The sequence below is a fragment of the Nematolebias whitei genome, chromosome 5 (genome assembly GCF_014905685.2).
Source record: "Nematolebias whitei isolate Nwh7 chromosome 5, NemWhi1, whole genome shotgun sequence".
Classification (NCBI taxonomy): domain Eukaryota; kingdom Metazoa; phylum Chordata; class Actinopteri; order Cyprinodontiformes; family Rivulidae; genus Nematolebias; species Nematolebias whitei.
Genome location: NC_056502.1, coordinates 47,550,340 through 47,572,684, shown reverse-complemented (window position 1 = coordinate 47,572,684; position 22,345 = coordinate 47,550,340). Strand labels below are relative to the sequence as shown.

The 22,345-nt window shown below is 40.5% G+C and overlaps 1 protein-coding gene across 1 annotated transcript in view; it reads right to left on the bottom strand.

The window, feature by feature from the left end:
* LOC119410425 (adenylate cyclase type 3) overlaps positions 1-22,345 on the bottom strand; it is a 117,113-nt gene that overhangs the window by 6,739 nt on the left and 88,029 nt on the right. Inside the window, exons 9-10 of the mRNA XM_037677337.1 lie at positions 4,698-4,852; positions 4,421-4,508 (exon numbers count right to left, since the gene is read on the bottom strand). Of these exons, the coding sequence (XP_037533265.1) occupies positions 4,421-4,508; positions 4,698-4,852 (243 nt within the window). The remainder of the gene's footprint in view (positions 1-4,420; positions 4,509-4,697; positions 4,853-22,345) is intronic.

Sequence of the window (22,345 nt, the reverse complement as noted above, 5' to 3'; positions counted from 1 at the left end):
ACAAACAGAGTGGTGTAGTGTATGCGGTCCAGTGCAGCGAGGACTGTCCAGACCTCTACATTGGAGAAACTAAACAGCCTCTTCACAGATGCATGGCTCAACACAGGAGAGCCAGCGCCACAGGACAAGATTTAGCTGTTCACTTCCGCCTCACAGAGAAGGGACACTCTTTTGAGGACCCAAATGTGCACATTTTGGACCGAGAACACAGATGGTTTGAGAGGGGGGTGAAGGAAGCAATTTATGTAAAAAGAGAAAAGCCATCTCTTAACAGAGGAGGAGGCCTCAGATTTCCACTTTTAAAAACTTATAATGCAACTTTAAGATGATTCCCAGCCAGTTTTCACACCTGATGGGAACAGAGGGGTCTCATCTGTGAATTAGAGTAACAAAGACTTTAAGAAGCACCCTACTATTAACATGTTTAGGTGTGAATTGCCAATCTACATATGTGTGTGTGTCTTATCTCGCTCAGTCTTATAACCTGAATCTCTCAATCACTGCTCATTGAATTGAGAAAGCTCCTCGAATGAGGAGCGAAACGTCTTCTGTTAAAAATAAAGTCCAGTTGTTTTTGTATTGAACGCTTTTTGAATTCATCATGTCCTGGATGACTGAGAGTCTTCACCAGCATATGTGAACGTTCCTGTAAAGTGCCCTGAGAGAACTTTGTTGTGATTTGGTGCTATATAAATAAACTGAATTGAATTGAAAATACCTGCTTGTCCCTGGCTTTCAGCAGAGTGGCATGAATCATTCTTCTGTAATAAATTTGTTCATTTGAAGATAAAACGTAGGTCCAAATGTTCATGTACAAATCCAACAAAGTTAAGTCAGGTCCTCTGGACAGTTTCTTTTTTTGTTGTTGAAACATTTTGTCTTTCATCCAAAATACTTCTTCAGTCCGAGGAGCCACAACAAACTCAGTCCCATAAGCAGCACACTCACATAGTGGGCCAACCAGTTTGATGGTGATAAGATGGTTTCTGGAGTCCACCCTCTCCCCCGTTGACTCCTCTGAGGCAGCAATGGCCAAAGTAGTTCAGAACATTAAAGTTCATGCTCAATAATCCAGGTTATAAATCCAACAAAGTTTTTTTTTCCTTTGTTTAAAAAAATAAATAAATGAAATAAAAATGAAAAAAAAGAAATCGTCCAGAGGACCTTACTTAACTTTGCTGGATTTTTTTACCTGGATTTTTGGAATGAACTTTGATGTTTGTGTACAAAGTTTACAAAACTGTTCAATTATATCATGTACAATACAAGTGCATGTTGGTATTATTTGTGAAAATGAAACTTTTCTTTGTTGCTGTCACTGCACCAAGTCTCTTTTGTTAAATGGGGGTGAAAAAAAATCAACCTATCCTGGACCAGGAGGTGCTTGCTGCTCCCTCGCCCCAGGTACAACTGTTGACTGGGGCGTTACATTTAAGGACCAGATTTGTTTACAGGGATAATTGCTATGAGTCACGTTTATAATGTTTTGGATGTGATTCACTATCTGTTGGAGTGCTCTTAAAACACACACACACAAGCGCGCGCGCGCACACACACACACACACACACACACACACACAAACTAGTTTTTTCTTAATGTGATGTAGCAGCAACACTGGTTGCATTTTGCTCAAGAATACCTGACCACAAACACCGTAGATTGCAGAGCTCAACCGGAAACATATGACCAAGATGGGTTTATTTAGATCAAGTGATCACAAGCTTTCTATTCAAAGGTCCAAATCTGATTTCTAAAGGTCAACAGTTCAGTACACCTAGCAACAAGTTCTTCTAAATTAAATTTGAAATTAAAAAAGTGTTACCTAATCCACACACCACCCTAAACTTGTAAAATTTTGGTGAAGCAAAATTGATTTAAATTATTACAAAAGGTCAGACAAACCCAGGATAAATGAATAACATTAAAAATCTAACCACATTTTGTTTTTGAATTAACAAAATTAATTAAATGCAACTTTAAAATCATACATTTTTAGCTGCTTTATAAAAAAACAAGAATCCACAAATCTGAAGCTTAACATCCAACAAGTCAAACTTGTGCAACATCTGTAGTTTAAAAATGTTTTGTGGGCTTTAAAACAATCAAGTATATAACTAAAAACCATCTGCATAGCAGTGATAAGAGATGTCTTTAAAGGTAATCACTGGAGTGGAAGCAAACATAAAAAAACAGTAAGGGCTCTAAACCAAAACCTTGTGGGACACCAGGTTTTTTGCCATATAAGTCGCAGTCTTTTGCATAATCTGCATGCCCTGCGACTTATACACCGAAGCAACGTATTTATAGATTTTTCCTATATCTATAAACCAAGTTTTGGCTGAGATATGACCATTTTCATTCATTCAGACTGAAAATATTGAACACTACCATTTTCAGCCGCTAGATGGCACTTGAGCAGTATGGCATGCCATTGTATAATGTAATACTAACCACTGCACCCTGTATTCACTGGTTAACTGGACATCATTAACTTCACGTAGTCTCTCACTGGTACATTTTCATCTTTAAATCACTTCTTGGTCTGCTGCCCTCATACGTCTCCTCCTACATGTCTCTGCGTGAGTGCAGCTATGGAGTGCGCTCTCAGGACATTATTACCTGCAGTGTTCCCTCAGTGAGGACTGAACTTGGCAAAAGGGCCTTCTCCTACTCTGCTCCTGTTTCCTGGAATATCTTACAAAAAGATTTGAAGCTCTCGACCTTGACCTCTCTAAGTGGCTTTAAGAATCTGTTGGACTCCTGGCAGGGACCAATGCAGACATGTTCCTGTTTTTAGTTTTCTACATTTGCCTGTTTTTTAGCTGTTTTTTGTTACTTGTTTAGCCATCATATTTGTAAAAATAAAATAAAATAAAACAATTGTATGACTTTTTACAACTGTTTATTGTTGCTGTTGTCCATTGTTGTCATCATTCTTTGTTGAAATCAGGTCTCTCTTGTAAATTAGTCCTTGAGACTCAATGGGATTTACCTGTCTAAATAAAGGTTGAATGAAAAATAGGTAAAAGTGGCTATCAATGACACAATCGGCTTGCCATAGCCTCCCACCTTCGTTTTGCTCGCTGCTTGGAGCAACCGTCAAATCAGCTTCATTTTGCTGCGCCGCCCCGGCAAAATGTAGCTAACTTGACCATTGAAGTGCATTTATTAAGTAAAATTTCAACTGAGACATACCTTTACTATAATGTCGAGCAAACAAATAATTGTTTGAGGTGTTTATCTTGTTAAATTTCGAAGAAATGCGCAGCTTCTCCTTCCTGATTCCTCCCTCTCTGTGCGCTCCCGGAGCACCGAGGCAGAGGATGCTTTTGAAATACAGCTGATTTGACCGTTAAAGTCCTTTTATTAAGTAAAAGTTCAACTGAGACACACCTTTACTATAAAGCCGAGCAAACAAATAATGTTTTAGGTGTTTATCTTGTTAAAATTCGAAGAAATGTGCAGCAATTTGTCCCGCTTCTGCAAATCGAGTTTTGAAATGCAGCTGATTTGATCGTCAAAGTGCATTTATTAAGCAAAAGTTAGACTGAGACACACATTTACTACAATTTTGAGCAAACAAATAATTGTTTTTAAGTGTTAATCTTGTTAAATTCTTGTTAAAGTACTCCCACGCATGCTCCTGCGGCCGCCATTTGGCAGCCAATTGATTTTTGGCACAACACCGGCCCACATTTCCGGGTTGTCAGTGGTGACGCGTAACAAACACGATACATCAGCGGTGACGCATAATAGCTGTGACGTATACAGCAATGTATTTATGGATTTTTTTCACTTTATTAGACATATTTGGACTGATGCGACTTATAGGGCAGAGCGACGTTTACAGCGGAATATACAGTAATAAGAAATAATCACAGAAAATTATAATTCGGACAAATATCACATCATGTCAAATTTAATATAATGGTTAGCTGTATGAAAAGGTAAGGCCAACTCAATTCAATTCAGTTTATATAGGTCCAAATCACAACAGAAGTCATCTCAGGGCACTGAACAGAAACATTCATATACATATAAAGTCAGTTAATAATATTATTTAGCTGAGGAGCAGGAGATTGCTTTGAGGTCAGGTCAGATATGAGTAAAGACAGAACAATGTCCTCATGAAGATATTGTCAGAGACAGTTGGCCGTACAGATGCAAACACAGTGTATTGTAGATGCTCAGTCTCAGGTTTATTTCTTTTTAGTGATTTGCTTTTATTTAGTTGGTGTAATGCCACGCAGTCCTTCAGTGAACTGGGCCATCAGAGTATATTAGAGTTGATGTTTCCAGTTCAAATACAAGTTGATAAAGTTTCAAGCTCTGAGTCGTCTTAGTTTTGGGGTTTCTATCTGGAGATAGGGCTACACAAACAAAATGTAAATAAAGTAAAGATGTGTGTTTGTAACTTACTCTGGGAAAGATGGCAGCCATAGAGCAGATGGTCAAGATGAGTAGAAGCACCTCTCCTATGACAAAGGTGATGTAGTTTGCAACCAGCCTGTTCGAAAAGAAAAACCAGTATAAATCTGATTATCAATGTTTGACAGTGAGAGCAATTAGAACATAAAATATAATTATGCACAAAATAGTGCTATTGAGCTGGAGCAAAGGTCTTTCATTCATATTATTACTTTTAAACATTCTGACTACACAAGTGAGGAAATGAGTCCTGAAGCTGTGAACTGACCAGGGGTCTATGAGTGCTTCCATAACTGAAGTGAAGAGAAGAACCACACAGGAGCAACAGAAGGCAGCTCCGCTCTGCTTCTCCTTCTCAACAGAGAAACGAGTCTCCATATCTGGATCCACAAATCTCAGGGACAGCTTGTTGGTGTGTTTTCCCTTCAGACTGTTGAGAAACCAGCACCTCAGCACTTACAACAAATAGTTCTTATCTTTGATAATTTTCTGTCACATCAATATTATTATGAGCATCGCGAGCATGGAAATTATACACAAATTAATAAATCCAGGCGCTTGTCATAATATTAGAATATCATGAAAAAGTTTATTTATTTCAGTAATTCCATTCAAAAAGTGAAACTTGTATATTATATTCATTCATTACACACAGACTGATATATTTCAAATGTTTATTTCTTTTAATGTTGATGATTATAACTGACAACTAATGAAAACCCCAAATTCAGTATCTCAGAAAATTAGAATATTGTGAAAAGGTTCAGTATTGAAGACATCTGGTGCCACGCTCTAATCAGCTAATTAACTCAAAACACCTGCAAAGGCCTTTACATAGTCTCTCAGTCTACAAAACGGATTCCAAAAATGTTGGGACACTAAACAAATTGTGAATAAAAACTGAATGCAATGATGTGGATGTAGGATTTCTGATTCTGTCTGACACACTCACTCTCTTTCACAGCAGCAGCAGTTTCCACAATCAACCACCACACACCTGCACCTGATTCTGAGAGACGATGCTGGAGGAACTTAAAAGCCTCAGCCAGACACTCCTTCGATGCCAGAACATTACCAAGCCACTGTGACTTCCTAGTCCTGGACTCCACTCAGCCTTCTTAGGCCTTGGTGTATCGTGGATTCTCATTCACCGGGATTCGTGTCTCTACAAGGAAGCCACTCTTGAAAACTACAACCAGGAAAAGGAACTTCTACTAACCTGATCCTCTCTCCAACGATCCTCACCTCTCAGCCAAGAACCTCCAGTAGAACCAAGGACTCTTCTCCCCTCACAGGCTCAGCCCCAACAAGGACTTGTTTTCAGTAAGAGAGAGAATTTACTATCATTTCCTTTAAGAGGTTTCAACTTAACAATTCCATTACTCAACATTGTCCTCTTCTCCCTCAACAGCCCCGCACTTGTAAATAAAGATTATTTTTGATAACTCTGTTTCTGTTTTTCTGTCCGGTCTGCCGCTTGGGGTCAAAACATACTACAAACATGACAGAATGTTCCGGCCAAACTGACCCCCAAGGCAAGACTGAACAGGGACAATTTCAGCAGTCTATCCTAGCCCAAAACAGACATATTGATCAACATGATTTAACCCTCCAAACTGTTATGTCTCAACAACAAACTGTACAGAATAACCTCCAACAGCTTGGAGGAATGATCCAGTCAATTGAACAGAAGCTTTCAACCTTTCTTACCAACGCTCAGTTCGCCAAGCCAGCCACCCCCACCGGTACCGGTCCATTTTGGTCCGACAACTCCCCGAGAACCTGACATCAGACCATCTGAATGTTTTGAAGGTAATGCCAGCAAATGCGGTGTTTTTTTTTTTTTTTTTTGCCAAAATATCTTTATTGAATTTTATCAGGTTTAACAAACACAACTCTAACATTCTACAAAAATAATATAGCAATGTATTCAAACCAAAATACTAAAAGCCAAAACAAAACAAACAAAAAACAAAGTGCCCCTCACAAGATTCTGATCATATTGCAACCTATTTCAAACTCCATATATCTTCTCCATATCAAGGTGTCAATACAACAATGTATACGCGTATATCTTAAGAGAATTTGTTTAATTTAGAAACTGCAGTGCACACCTCTTTCATTCGCTTGTACTATCTTCTGACATGTTTAAGTCCTTAACATACCTAATGAAGGGGTTCCAGACACACTCAAACAAGTCCTGTTTTCCCTTTAATACATATGAAATCTTTTCCAGAGGTAGAGCAGATAACATCTGTCGGATCCATTGGTTGGCAGTCAGTCCATGAGTCTTTTTCCAAAACAACAATATACATCTTTTCCCATTAAGCAAACTCAAGTTAATAAATATCCGTTCATTTTTAGTGTAATGATGTTTTTCTGGGTACAGTCCAAATAAAAACAGCTTGGGATCCAGTATTATTGGTTTGGAGATGATTTCCTCAATTATATCCTTTATCTCTTTCCAAAACAACATAATTTTTCTACAGTACCACATACAGTGAGCCAGAGTCCCTTTGTCTTCTGTACATTTTGAACATACATCAGGTATCTCCCTGTTAAACCTGTTAAGATCTACTGGTGTTATGTAAACCCGCATTAACCATTTGAATTGGATCATTTTAAGACCTGTATTGATAGAGCTAGTGTGAGCCAGAGTACATGCTGCTTGCCAATCTTCCTCAGATAACTCTAACAATAAATCTTTCTTCCAAGCCTTAAGTCTGTCGTGAGATCCTTCAGAAACATGCAATATTAATGAATGGTAAAACTCAGATATATTACCTTTTTTCAAACTGTCTTTTGTCAACATTTTTTCTAAAGTTGATTTGGCAGGCTTCGTCAGCTCATTATTTTGACTCATTTTTATGAAGTTTCTGAGTTGAAGATATTTAAAAAGTGTTTCTTATCTAAGTAAAACTTATTTTGTAGATCCTGAAAGCTCATCAGTATGTCTGAGTCTGGTAAATAAAAATTATGAATTGTTTGGAGTCCTTTATCTTTCCACAGTTTAAAAGTTGCATCGGCTCTACCTGGTATAAATAATTGATTACCCCACACTGGACTAAACTGAGATAAACAAATTGGTTCATTTAAAAGTTTCTTTACGTCTCTCCATACCCTTATCATATTTTTAAGAAATGGGTTCTCAGTCTGTTTTAGCAGTTTAGTTATTGAATTTGAATATAAATATGAGGGGAGGGTCAATTTTAATCCATGAGTTTCCATATCAGTCCAATGTGGAGAATGATTAGTGTAATAAAACATCATAGACCTCAACTGCACAGCACAATAGTATAGATGAAAATTTGGACACTTCAATCCTCCACGATCATAAGGAAGGTATAGCAGGGACAAACGAAGTCTTGACTTCCTATTGTTCCATATGAAATGTATCATCTTCCTCTTTATTTGCGAGAAAAATTCAGGAGGAGGTGGGAGGGCAATGTTCTGAAATATATAAAGCAACTTTGGTAATACATTCATTTTTATTATATTTATTCTTCCCATCATAGATATTGGCAGTGACATCCATCTTTCAAATGAATTATCAACTTCGTTCATTATGGATTTATAATTGGTCTCAACTACTTGTTTAAGTTCTGGGGAAATATGAATTCCCAGATATTTAAATTCCGTCACCATCTTAAATTGTGTTATATCTGAGGTTGGGCTAACTCTCTCATTTGAATTTAATAACAGAATAGAAGACTTGTTTTTATTGATTTTATAGCCCGATGTCTCACTAAATAATTTAATTATTTCCAAAATAATTGGTATTGATCTGCTTAATTTTGATATGAATAAGATCACGTCATCTGCGAACAGGGAAATCCTGTGTTCTGTATGTCCAACGGTGATTCCACTAAGATGGGGGTGTGTGCGTACTGCAATAGCAAATGGCTCTATTGCCAGGGTGAACAGCAAAGGAGATAATGGACAACCCTGTCTGCAGCCCCTTCTGATATTTATTGGTTTAGATATATTTCTATTAGTTATCATTTCTGCTGAGGGATTATTGTATAATATTTTAATCCATTTTACAAAATTATTTCCACATTCAAATTTTTCCAGAACCTGAAAAAGATATGACCAGTGAACCCTATCGAACGCCTTTTCAGCGTCTAATGATAAGAGAGCTGAGTCTGATGTGCCTTTGTTATAATGAATTATATTTAATACTCTCCTCACATTATGAAAGCCTTGCCTCCCCATAACAAATCCATTTTGATCATGGTCAATTGTATTTGGTAAAACCTTTTGTAAACGTCGTGCTAACATCTTGGAGATTATTTTCAGATCTGAATTTAGTAAACTAATCGGCCTAAAATTTTCACATTTATTTGGAGATGTGCCTGGCTTCGGCAAAAAAGTAATCATGGCAGCATTCATTGAAGGAGGAAGACGGTTTGTGTGGAAAATTTCTTTAAACATCTCTAACAGTGGGGTCAAGAGTTTGTCTTTAAAAGTTTTGTATAAATCTATCGGAAGACCGTCCGGTCCTGCTTTTTTTCCAGATTTCATATTATCTATGGCTTGACCTAATTCTTCTTTTGTAATTTCTAAATTTAAATCGTCTTTGTTTGCTTCTGAAATTTTAGGCATATCTAAATTATTTAAAAAAGTATTTATGTCATCTAATTTTATACTCGTTTGTACTTTATACAATTCTTCATAATAGTCCTTAAAAGTAGCATTTATTTCTTGGGGATCTTGCAAAATTTGTCCTTTTGATATAATAGACGTGATTGGCTGTTTAGTTTCTAATTGTTTTATTTGCCATGCCAACAACTTGCCTGCTTTATCACCTTGTTCATAAAATGTTTGGCTGAGTCGCAGAAGACTTGATGCAGCTCTTGAAGCTGAATATTTATCATATTCTGCTCTCAAGATCAATAATTCTTTTTCTAGTTCTGGATCATTTCCCTTATTTACCTTAGCTTGGATTATTTTTATTTTATTCTCCAATTGTAGTCTAGTTTTTTCAGTTTGTTTTGTTTTAGATCCTGTATAACTAATAATATGTCCTCTAAAGAATGCCTTAAATGCTTCCCATTTTATACAGGCTGTTGTTTGTGTAGTATTAATTTGAAAAAATTCATCAATTTGTTTCCCTAAATATTCCACAAGGTTTTTATCTTGTAGCCATTTATGTTGAAACTGCCATCTCGGAGGGTCTCTTCTTAATTTATTTTCTTTATAAACCAAATAACATGGGGCATGATCTGAAATTGCAATATTGTCATAGGAGCAATCTTGAATTCTAAATTGTATTTCTTTAGAAATAAAAAAAAAATCTATTCTGGAATAAGTTTTGAAAGTACTTGAATAACAGGAGTAAGCTTTAGTGTCTGAATTTTTCTCTCTCCACACATCCACTAACTTCAGCTCTTTCATCAATCTGTAAATTGCAGCCCTGCAGTTATTATGTGACTGATCAATTCCAGTTGATCTGTCCCTACCTGGATCTAATGTACAATTAAAGTCCCCCCCCCCATCAAGTGTGATCCTTTAAGAGTTGAGAGGGTGAGAAGCAGATCATTATAAAAATTACTGTCATCTACATTAGGGCCATAAATATTAGTCAAAATTAAAGTTTCCGACATGAGGGAGCCTTGAAGTATTAGATATCTTCCCCTTTTGTCCTTTATAATGTTTTTAATTTGTAGTGGGACTGATTCATGTATTAGAGTCATCACTCCTCTAGACTGAGATGTAAATGGTGCTGTATATACATTACCCCTCCATCTCCTCCTCACCTTTAAATTGTCCTCATCAAGAAGATGAGTCTCCTGAAGAAACACAATTTTAGAGTCCATTTCTTTTAATCTGTTCATGACTTGTTTGACTTTTTGGAGGCGTTGCAGACCCCTGCAGTTCCATGAAATAAAATTAAATTTTACGCTTTGAGGCATGTTACAACATAAGTAGTAGGTTGCTCTGTATTATAAAAAAAATGAGGCACAACAAAACTGGATGCTAGAACATACATCCAACAACACACAAAACACAAACCTTCCCTCCCTTCTAATTCCCTTCCCCATGTTGGGGGAGTCCCTCCCACAATCATTGTGTCTTCCGTTATTGCCAAAAACCAATCCACACCTAGTGAGGATCAGTAGAACCACTCTCCTAGCTTAATCTACAAAAAATATAAATACCACTGTTACTGTTAACAGCAATTTTTGAACCTTGCCCACTGATATAGAATATCATATTAGGGACAACTTCTCATTTAAATAGTTATTATTACACTTAGGAACTTAGATATGTAACCTAATTAGAAACAAAAATATATACTAAATCAACTTAGATGTACCGCCTGAGAGAGTAAAAACAGACAAAAAAATGTTACATAGATATTTTCAATTTTTTACCTCTCGACAGTCATTACTTTACATACCATCTTAGGCATCATTCTTTAATCATTCTGCGTGATCTGAGCCTTCTTGGATTTTCTTGAGAAACTCCTTCGCGTCTGCAGGTGTTTTAAAGGCCAGTGTTTTGTTTTTATAAGTCACCAGAAGCGTTGCAGGGTGAGTCACTCCGTTTCGAATGCCCAGTTTACGCAGCTCCTCCCGGATCGGGTCAAACTTTTTCCTCAGCTGATGCATCTCCGCGGCCAAATCAGGGTAGAAGCGAACCCGCTGGTCCTTGTAGTATACATCTTTTCTATCCCGTGCAGCTCGGATGACAGCCTGTCTTTCTCGGTAGTTGAGGAACCTCATTATCAGCGCTCTCGGACGCGAGTCGCCGCCGCCTCTCGGACCAATTCTGTGAGCTCCTTCTAAACTCACTGAAAGCTGCTGCGCTTCATTCCCCAAAGCTTCAGGTATCCACTTCTCCAAAAAAGCACACACATCTGGTCCCTCAGCACCTTCTGGTAAATTCACGAGCCTTAAGTTATTCAATCGGGACCTTGTTTCCAAGTCCATGAGTTTGTCTTCCATTGTTTTGTTTTTAGCCTGCAAGGCGCCCACTTTAGCTTTCAGATTAGCCACCTCGTCCTCCGCGGTGGCTATGCGCTCCTCTGCTCGGGACATACGTTCAGTATAATCTTTCATCTCCTTCTTCATATCTTGCAACGTCACCACCACATTATCAAGTTTCGAAGAAAACTCGTTTCTTAATGATTCCAGCGCGGCCAGTATTTGATAAGACTTACTTTTTTCTGACTCATTTCCTCCTTCTTGCGTAGCCATGCTTTTGTTAGCTTTATTAGCTTCTCCACGGAGGTTGTAGTCGGACAACTTTGTTTGTTTAGATGCCTCACTTTTTCCTTTAGTTGTTTTACTCGGGTTAGACATTATACCTTAAAGTGTCCCTTTTCCTCGCATAAATTTTACGTGAGCAGTAATTTCTTGTCCATTTTCAAACAGCAACAACGGAGCGAGGTTTAATGCGTCCTCCTACGTGGCCGCCATAACCGGAAGTCCCAATGCGGTGGTTTTTACTACAATGTGAGTTTGCTTTTAATCGAGCTCCAGTAACCCACGCCTCAGATGCCTCCCGAATAACTTTTGTTGTGAGTGCTTTTAAAAGTGAAGCTCTCAAGTGGGCACAAGCTTACCTGAAGAAACGCCAGATTAACTCCATGAGTTACCCCACTTTCCTCAAGGATTTCCAACAGTGTTTTGACAGACCATTACAACAAGAAGAAGCAATCCAGAAGATGTTTTCGTTGCGGCAAGGTAACAAGACGGTGGCTGACTTCGCCATTCAGTTCTGCATTTGGGCGGAGCGAGCGGACTGGGGAGAGAGAGCTCTCAAAGGAGCATTCATCAACGCATTAATAAAGACATTAAGAATCAACTTGCTACCTGCGAGACTCCCAAAGACCTGGATCAACTTATCACCCTCGCAATTAAGATCGACAATCGTTTTCGAGAGCTCGCCACTGAAGATTACTACATTTCCCATGAGCACTCGGAACCAAGAAGTAATTGGCCTGTGTCGTCACCCAGGCAACCCGAACCTAAGCCCATGCAGATCGGCAGGACTCGGCTCACTCCGGAGGAGCGTCAACGCCGTATAAACCACAACGAATGCTTGTATTGTGGTAAGAGAGGTCACATTCTAGCAGCATGCCGGTTATGCTTAAAAGGGAAAGCCCACCAGTAGAACAGGAGATACTGGTGGGTAGTTCTTCATTATCTCATAAAAGAAATCTTTGTTTACCAACTACCTTGTGTATTAAAACCACTAACTTTCCCATTCAGGCACTGATTGACTCTGGGGCAGAACAGAACTTAATCAGCCGAGACATGGTGGAAGAGCTACAGATCCCCACAACAGAGTTGTCTCCTGCAATCTTGGTGGCTGCACTTACTAGGCAAAAAATTTCCTCCATCTGCTGTAAGACTAATAAAGTTGAATTTGTGGTTTCTGGGAACCATCATGAGGTGGGTGAATTTTTTGTTTTTAACTCTTCTAAGTCTCAGCTAATTTTGGGTTACCCATGGTAGTCACAACATAACCCACTCATTAATTGGACTGAGAATAGAACTGAGAGATGGGGGGACTCGTGCTCTGTAAATTGTTTACGGTCAGCCATTCCTCCTGGTGCTTCCCATATCCAATCTCAGGAGATAAAAGACCTATCTTAAGTACCTGAAATATATCATTATCTGGCTCTCGTATTCAGTAAACAGCGAGCCTTATCATTACCACCTCACAGACCTTATGACTGTGCCATTGACCTCCTTCCGGGTGCTCCACTACCTTCCAGCAGGTTATATAACTTGTCAGGCCCTGAGAGGGAGTCGATGACACAGTACATCAATGATTCATTAAAATCTGGTATCATTCGCCCGTCCACGTCCCCAGTGGGAGCCGGTTTTTTTCTTTGTGGCCAAGAAGGACAAAACACTGAGACCACGTATTGATTTCAGAGGGTTAAACCAAATAACTGTTAAAAACAAATACCCCCTACCCCTCATGGACTCAATGTATGAGCAGCTACAAGATGCAGTTATTTTTACTAAATTAGACCTCCGTAATGCTTACCATCTAATAAGCATAAGGGATGGAGATTAATGGAAAACCGCATTCAAGACACCTTTAGGCCATTTTGAATACTTGGTTATGCCTTTCGGCCTTACTAACGCACCCGCCGTTTTCCAGGCGTTGGTTAATGATGTCCTGAGAGATTTTTTAAACGTGTTTGTGTTCGTCTATCTTGATGACATCCTCATTTATTCAAAGAATAAAGAACAACACCCTAAACGCGTGCAAGCAGTTCTCTAAAGACTACTTGAAAACCAATTATTCATCAAAGCTGAGAAATGTGAGTTTCACGTTACTACTGTCACGTTTTTGGGATTCATATTTGAGAGAGGACAGGTTCGCTCAGACCCGGAGAAAACTAAAGCCGTCGCTGAATGGCGTGCCTACTCCAGTTAACCGGAAACAGCTGCAACGTTTTCTGGGTTTTGCTAATTTTTACAGACGATTCATAAGATTGCTGCACCCCTCACTCAGCTAACCTCCACCCTAAGACGGTTTTCCTGGACCTCAGAAGCCGAAGCGGCGTTCCAGGAATTGAAACGTCTTTTCTCTTCTGCTCCCATCCTCTCCCACCCTGACTCTTAACAAGCAGTTCATAGTGGAAGTTGACGCTTCCGACTCAGGTGTTGGGGCAGTTTTATCCCAAAGAACATCAGAGGATGGGAAATTACACACTTGTGCCTTTTTCTCCCAGCGTCTTTCTATTTCTGAACGCAATTACGATGTGGGAAATAGAGAGCTCTTAGCCATTAAATTAGCTCTTGAGGAATGGCGACATTGGCTTGAGGGAGCCAAACTACCGTTCATAATCTGGACTGACCACAAGAATCTGGCCTATATCCAGAAAGCGAAGAGATTGAATGCCAGACAAGCTAGATGGTCACTGTTTTTTTGCACGATTCAACTTCTCTATAACTTATATTCCTGGTTCTCGTAATGTAAAACCTGATGCTCTCTCTCGTCAGTTCGCTCCTACTGAGGACCCTGACGTACCTGAAAACATCCTGCCCACATCCTACACGGTGGGCATCGTGACCTGGGAGATTGAGAGGGACATCAAAGATGCTCAGCAAAGAGAACCAGATCCTGGAACTGGCCCACCGGGACGGACATTCATGCCTTCCACCATGGTTAACAAGGTACTGAGCTGGCTTCACACAGCAAGTTTCTCTTGCCACCCTGGCACTGTACGCATGTTGAACCTCACCAAGAAGCTTTTCTGGTGGCCAGACATGGCTAAAGATGTGAGGGAATTTGTATCTGCATGCCCGACTTGTGCTCGGAACAAAAATATCAACAAACCCCCTGCAGGTCTGCTCCATCCTTTACCCACTCCCAGTCGTCCATGGTCCCATATTGCTCTGGATTTTATTACTGGTTTGCCTCTGTCTGAAGGTAATTCCGTTATCTGCACCATAGTTGATCGTTTCTCCAAAGCCACCCATTTCATTCCACTCACTAAACACCCATTTGCCTTCAAGACTGCTCAGATCACGATTAGACACGTTTTTCGCCTCCATGGCATCCCCACAGATGTTGTATCAGACAGAGGTCCCCAATTTATATCTCAGGTCTGGAGATCTTTCTGCCAAGCCCTGGGGGCGACCACCAGCCTAACCTCAGGTTATCACCCACAGTCAAATGGCCAGACGGAGAGGTGTAACCATGAGTTGGAGGCTACGTTAAGGTGCGTAATCGAGAACAAGCCTTCCACTTGGAGTCAGCATCTTCCATGGATTGAATATGCCCATAATTCCCAGACGTCATCTGCCACAGGTCTGTCTCCTTTTGAGGTGTCTCTAGGTTATGCTCCACCATTGTTCCCCTCACAGGATTCGGACATAACCACACCATCAGTCCAACATCACATTAGGAGGTCTTGCAAGATTTGGTGCCAAACCAGGGCAACTCTTCAGAGAACAAGCGACCAAAATAAGAAGATCGCCGACAGATGTTGAGCCACAGCGCCCGAGTATAAGGTGGGCCAGCAGGTATGGCTTTCTACAAAAGACATTAATCTAAAGGACACACCTAGGAAACTTGCTCCGAGGTACATTGGCCCTTTTCCTATCACAAGAATCATAATCCCCTCCGCTGTGTGATTACAACTCCTCGCCTCAATGAAGATTTACCCTACGTTCCATGTCTCGACCATAAAACCAGTGGTGTCTAACAAATCAAGTCCTCCGGCCGATCCCCCTCACCGTCTGATCAACAATGAGCCTGCCTTTACAGTCAGACGCCTGCTGGACGTACGTCGACAGGGGAGAGGATTACAGTACCTAGTGGATTGGGAGGGTTACGGTCCGGAGGAACGCTCCTGTGTCCCAAGATCTCAGATCTTGGACCCAAGTCTCATCCCTTTTTTTATAGGGACCACCCTGAAAGAAGGACTAAATAGTCAAGAGGCGATTCTTGACGGGTGGGTTCTGTAGGATTTCTGATTCTGTCTGCCACACTCACTCTCTTTCACAGCAGCAGCAGTTTCCACAATCAACCACCACACACCTGCACCTGATTCTGAGGGACGATGCTGGAGGAACTTAAAAGCCTCAGCCAGACACTCCTTCGACGCCGGAACATTACCAAGCCACTGTGACTTCCTAGTCCTGGACTCCACTCAGCCTTCTTAGGCCTTTGTGTATTGGGGATTCTCATTCACTGGGATTTGTGTCTCTACAAGGAAGCCACTCTTGAAAACTACAGCCAGGAAAAGGAACTTCTACTAACCTGATCCTCTCTCCAACGATCCTCACCTCTCAGCCAAGAACCTCCAGTAGAACCAAGGACTCTTCTCCCCTCACGGACTCAGCCACAACAAGGACTTGTTTTCAGTAAGAGAGAGAATTTACTATCATTTCCTTTAAGAGGTTTCAACTTAACAATTCCATTACTCACCATTGTCCTCTTCTCCCTCAACAGCCCCGCACCTGTAAATAAAGAGATTATTTTTGATAACTCTGTTTCTGTTTTTCTGTCCGGTCTGCTGCTTGGGGTCAAAACATACTACAAACATGACAGTGGAGGTGCAAACATCTAATATTTTATTCAGAATAGAACACAAATCACAGATCAAAAGTTTAAACTGAGAGAATGTATCATTTTAAGGGAAAAATCTGTTGTTTCCAAATTTCATGGCATCATCAAATCCCAAAAAAGTTGGGACAAGTCCATTTTTACCACTGTGTGGCATCCCCCCTACTTCTTGCAACACTCAACAGACGTCTAGGGACAGAGGAAACCAGTTTCTCAAGTTTAGAAATAGGAATGCTCTCCCATTCATGTCTAATACAGGCCTCTAAAGCCCCCAGTATACTGCCGCGTACATCCATACACACAGGTACGCACGTATGTACGCAGAGGTACGAGCGTATCCCCCAGGGCATGTCTGTGCAAAGCTCAAATTTTTACGACCGCATACGCGTAGTCGCACAATAAACTGCCCAGCGACGGACTGTTCTGTATGCGACACCAATGTATTAAATTCCCCTTCTTCATCGCTGATCTGGCCATTTCTATTGTTTTTTTGCCAAGAGGCAGTGATTTCTTCCTCCTCAGTTGATGCCATGACTGAAATGGTGAGAAATTTGTCCCGAGCGAATTAAACTCATGTCCAGCATGGCTGCGGGAGGGTCTGGAGATTTCCTGGTGGGCTGGTCTGATGTGTGGGCTGTAGAGCCAGTGCTCTTTTTTATTAACAACATATAAACACAGAACATCGCTGTGGCTGAGAGCGCTCGCTTTTTTCTTTTTTCCGACCTGTCAATCAATCCAGTAGGCGTGTCAGCAAATGACCAATCGGCGACCTCAATTTGTCCCGAAGGTAAACGCCCCTTGTCTGTGAAGCTGCTCTGCTGCTGCTCAGGGTGTACGCTGGAGTATCTCGTCTGAACCCTCTGCGTACAGTACACGCATACGTACGCGTGAACGGACGTACGCGGCAGTATACTGGAGCCTTTACTGTTCAATCGTCTTGGGCCTTCTTTGTTGCACCTTCCTCTTTATGATGCGCCAAATGTTCTCTATAAGTGAAAGATTTGGACTGCAGGCTGGCCATTTCAGTACCCAGATCCTTCTCCTACGTAGCCATGATGTCGTGATTGCTGCAGAATGTGGTCTGGCATTATCGTGTTGAAAAATGCAGGGTCTTCCCTGAAAGAGATGACGTCTAGATGGGAGCATATGTTGTTCTAGAACCTGAACATAGTTCTCTGCATTAATGGTGCCTTTCCAGACATGCAAGCTGCCCATGCCACAAGCGCTCATGCAACCCCATACCATCAGTGATGCAGGCTTCTGAACAGAGCGTTAATAACAACTTGGGCTATCCTTGTCCTCTCTGGTCCGGATGACATGGCGTCCCAGTGTTTCATAAAGAACTTCAAATCGTGACTCATCTGACCACAGAACAGTCTTCCATTTTGCCACACTCCATTTTAAATGATCCCTGGCCTAGTGCAAACATCTGAGCTTGTGGAGCTTGCTTAGAAATGGCTTCCTCTTTGCACTGTAGAGTTTCAGCTGGCAACGGCGGATGGCACGGTGGATTGTGTTCACTGACAATGCTTTCTGGAAGTATTCCTGAGCCCATTCTATTATTTCCTTGACAGTGGCATTCCTGTTTGAGGTGCAGTGACGTTTAAGGGCCCGGAGATCACGAGCATCCAGTAGAGGTTTACGGCCTTGACCCTTACGCACAGCAATTGTTCCAGATTCTATGAATCTTAACTTAAAAGTCTTTGCTATTTTACGCTGGGTAACACCCTTCTGGTATTGCTGCACTATCTTTCTGCGCAACAATGGTGGAATTGCTGATCCTCTTACCATCTTGGCTTCTGAGAGACACTGACACTCTGAGAAGCTCTTTTTATACCCAATCATGTTGTCAATTGACCTAATTAGTGTTAATTGGTCTTCCAGCTGTTCGTTATATGCTCAATTTCCTTTATCCAGCCACTTGTTGCTACTTGTCCCAACTTTTTTGGGATTTGTTGACACTGTGAAATTTTGAATCAACCTATTTTTCCTTTAAAAAGTTACATTTACTCAGATTAAACTTTTGATCTGTCATCTATGTTATATTACGAATAAAATATTGACATTTGCCATCTCCACATCATTGCATTCACTTTTTATTCATAATTTGTTTAGTGTCCCAACTTTTTTGGAATCCGGTTTGTAGTTCGGTAGGCTACACAATCATGGGGAAGACTGCTGACTTGACAGTTGTCCAAAAGACAACCATTGACACCTTGCACAAGGAGGTCAAGACACAAAAGGTCTTTGCTAAAAAGGCTGGCTGTTCACAGAGCTCTGTGTCCAATAGAGAGGCAAAGGGAAGGAAAAGATGTGGTAGAAAAAAGTGTATAAGCAATAGGGATAACTGCACCCTGGAGAGGATCGTGAAACAAAACACATTCCAAAATGTTGGGGAGATTCACAAAGAGTGGACTGCAGCTGGAGTCGGTGCTTCAAGAACAACCATGCTCAGACATATGCAAGACAAGGGGTTCAGCTGTCGCATTCCTTGTGTCAAGCAACTCTTGAACAAAAGACAGCATCAGAAGCGTCTCGCCTGGGACTGCTGCTGAGTAGTCCAAAGTTATGTTCACTGATGAAAATAACTTTTGCATTTCTTTTGGAAATCAAGGTGCCAGAGTCTGGAGGAAGAGAGGAGAGGCACAGAAGCCACGTTGCTTGAGGTCCAGTGTCAAGTTTCCACAGTCAGTGATGGTTTGGGGTGCCACGTCATCTGCTGGTGTTGGTCCACTGTGTTTAGTGAAGTCCAAGGTCAACGCAGCCGTCTACCAGGAAGTTTTAGAGCACTTCATACTTCCTGCTGCTGACCAACTTTATGGAGATGCAGATTTCATTTTTCAACAGGACTTGGCACCTGCATACAGTGCCAAAGCTACCAGTACCTGGTTTAAGGACCATGCTATCCCTGTTCTTAATTGGCCAGCAAACTCACCTGACCTTAACTCCATAGAAAATCTATGGGGTATTGTGAAGAGGAAGATGTTATTCAATTCAATTCAAAATTCAAAAATACTTCATTAATCCCAAAGGGAAATTATTTTTTGTAACTCGTTATCCTCATTTCATTAAGAGATGTTATAGATACTGATGGCTGTAGGCAGGAAGGATCTCTTGTAAAGGTCCATCCCACAGTGGATCCTAAGAAACTGGCTGCAGATGCCGTCCAAGCCGTCCACCCTGACCCGGCTGGCCTCTCAGTTCGAGAAGGGGTTCTCTGCAGACCAAAAGTGGGCGTTTTTGGTCAATTCCCCAGGCTGTAGGACCGCCTGAATGCTGGGCAGAACTCCTCCCAGAGCGATGGCCACTCCTCTCAGCAGTCTGCCGAGCTCCTCGTCACTGCGGACAGCCAAATGTAGGTGCCGAGGGATGATCCTGTCCTTCCGCTGTCATGAGCCATGTTTCCTGCTAGTTCCAGTGGTCAGGCACTCGAGCACAGCTGGCAGGTAGGTGAGAATGCGTCCACAGAACATCCTTTCAACTCATTTGAGATCTGGGGCTATAGTTGAGATATTATTTGAGTTTTTGAGATGTTAATCAGCTGCTGTTGGTTGTAGAAAACTGCCTTGTTGCCATGGTTACGCATCATAACAAATGTCCAAAACTAAAAAAGTTTCAGTAAAAATCCTTCCAGCTGCACAGTATGTGACACCAGAGGAAACAATCATCCAAAAAATGTGACTTACATCCAGAAAAAGAGTAATTTAAGTTTAAAAATGCAAAATCTTAGAATAAAAGTAACAGAGCTGCTCCAACATGCACCCACCTTGAGCGGCGCAATTCTAGAACATCCCAACATACACCACCAGACCCAACAATTCAGAAGAGCTGAAGGCCACTATCAGAGCAAGCTGGGCTCTCATAACATCTGAGCAGTGCCACAGACTGATCGACTCCATGCCACACCGTATTGCTGCAGTAATCCAGGCAAAAGGAGCCCCAACTAAGTATTGAGTGCTGTACATGCTCATACTTGAAATGTTCATACTTTTCAGTTGGCCAACATTTCTAAAAAATCCTTTTTTTATTGGTCTTAAGTAATATTCTAATTTTCTGAGATACTGAATTTGGGGTTTTCATTAGTTGTCAGTTATAATCATCAACATTAAAATAAATAAACGTTTGAAATATATCAGTCTGTGTGTAATGAATGAATATAATATACAAGTTTCACTTTTTGAATGGAATTACTGAAATAAATCAACTTTTTCATGATATCCTAATTTTATGACCAGCACCTGTATATTTCTTACTAGAAAACTTTGTTTTAGCTAAGATTTAACATCAGAGAAGCAAAGGCCTGAGTAACAAACTAAATAATACAAATAAATAATAACCACCAATAACACTTTGGGCAAAAATGAATTGTCCAGAAGAACAAATGAACATATCTAAAATAAATCAAAACACAAGAACTGACCTCCCTAATCTAAATACACTAAAACAACACATGATGGACCAACACTACAAACTCTAAATCTTCTTTTTACATCAGAGACGTAACAGAAAATGAATGTTTATCTTGTTATCGAGTAGTTTTTATTTCTGGATGGAGAACCTTCCAGCAAAGTGAAGACATTTGTTTTTTTGTTTTTTTTTTACCGTAATGGGCTCCAGAGCGTTTCAAAAAACTTCTCCCAAAGTTCTTCTTAAAAAGCTTCTCTCAAAAAGTGTTTCAGTTTTCAAAGTGTCTGCATACATATTTTCATATTTTACTTTACCTTAGTTTACCTTTTAAACTGGTAAATAGTGCAACCGGTACAATTGCAAATACATGCAATGTACTGGTAATCAAGTCGGGCTGTCAGTGTGATTTCAAATAAATTTGTGTTATCTGACCACAAGAAAAGAAAAAATGTAAACATAAAAAAAAAGAATAATTTTCTAAATATATTTTCTACATTACTTTACATTAAACATTCAAACATTATTGCGTGGTATTCAGCATAATATTTAAAAATGAAATTGTAGCCGTCATCTGTTTGTATGAACTTACAACAAAAACATCAGCCAACAGACCGCACCTTTTGCTGCTCTGATACCAAATGTGTTCATCTTGAATTGCCTGCATATGTATGTCAGTTCGTCTTTCTGTTAGTAAAATATCTTGTGGTCCATAGGAGTGATCTTATTTAAAAAAGTAATTATTTGGTGTTTATCTATACCGTATTTTCCGCCATACAAGTCACACCGCTGTGTAAGTCGCATCAGTTCAAATGCGTCTAATAAAGTGGGAAAAAAACATAAATAAGTCGCTTCGCTATATAAGTTGCATCTATTATGCATCACAGCTGACGTGTCGCATTTGCTACGAGTCACCGCTGACAACCCGGAAACGTGGGCCGGTGTTGTGCCAAAAATCGATTGGCTGCCAAAATGGCGGCCGCGGGAGCGTGCACGGAAGGACTTTAACAAGAACAAAAAAGGTTGAATCATGTCATCTGGACTTTGTTTTTTTGTTAAAAAGAAACGTTTCGCCCCTCATCCAAGAGGCTTCGTCAGTCTGAGGCCTATCCATCTGGTATTACCCAGAAGCCACCCTGACTCTTGTGTTTCAAGCCTGCCTCAGATACCCCTGAAGTCTGGCCTTTTCACTAATGGTTTCAAAAACTCAAAGTTTGTTTTCTCAGTCATCCAGGTATATAACAACAAAAAAGGTTGAATCATGTCATCTGGACTTCGTTTTTTTGTTAAAAAGAAACGTTTCGCCCCTCATCCAAGAGGCTTCGTCAGTCTGAGGCCTAGCCATCTGGTATTACCCAGAAGCCACCCTGACTCTTGTGTTTCAAGCCTGCCTCAGATACCCCTGAAGTCTGGCCTTTTCACTAATGGTTTTAACAAAAAAACGAAGTCCAGATGACATGATTCAACCTT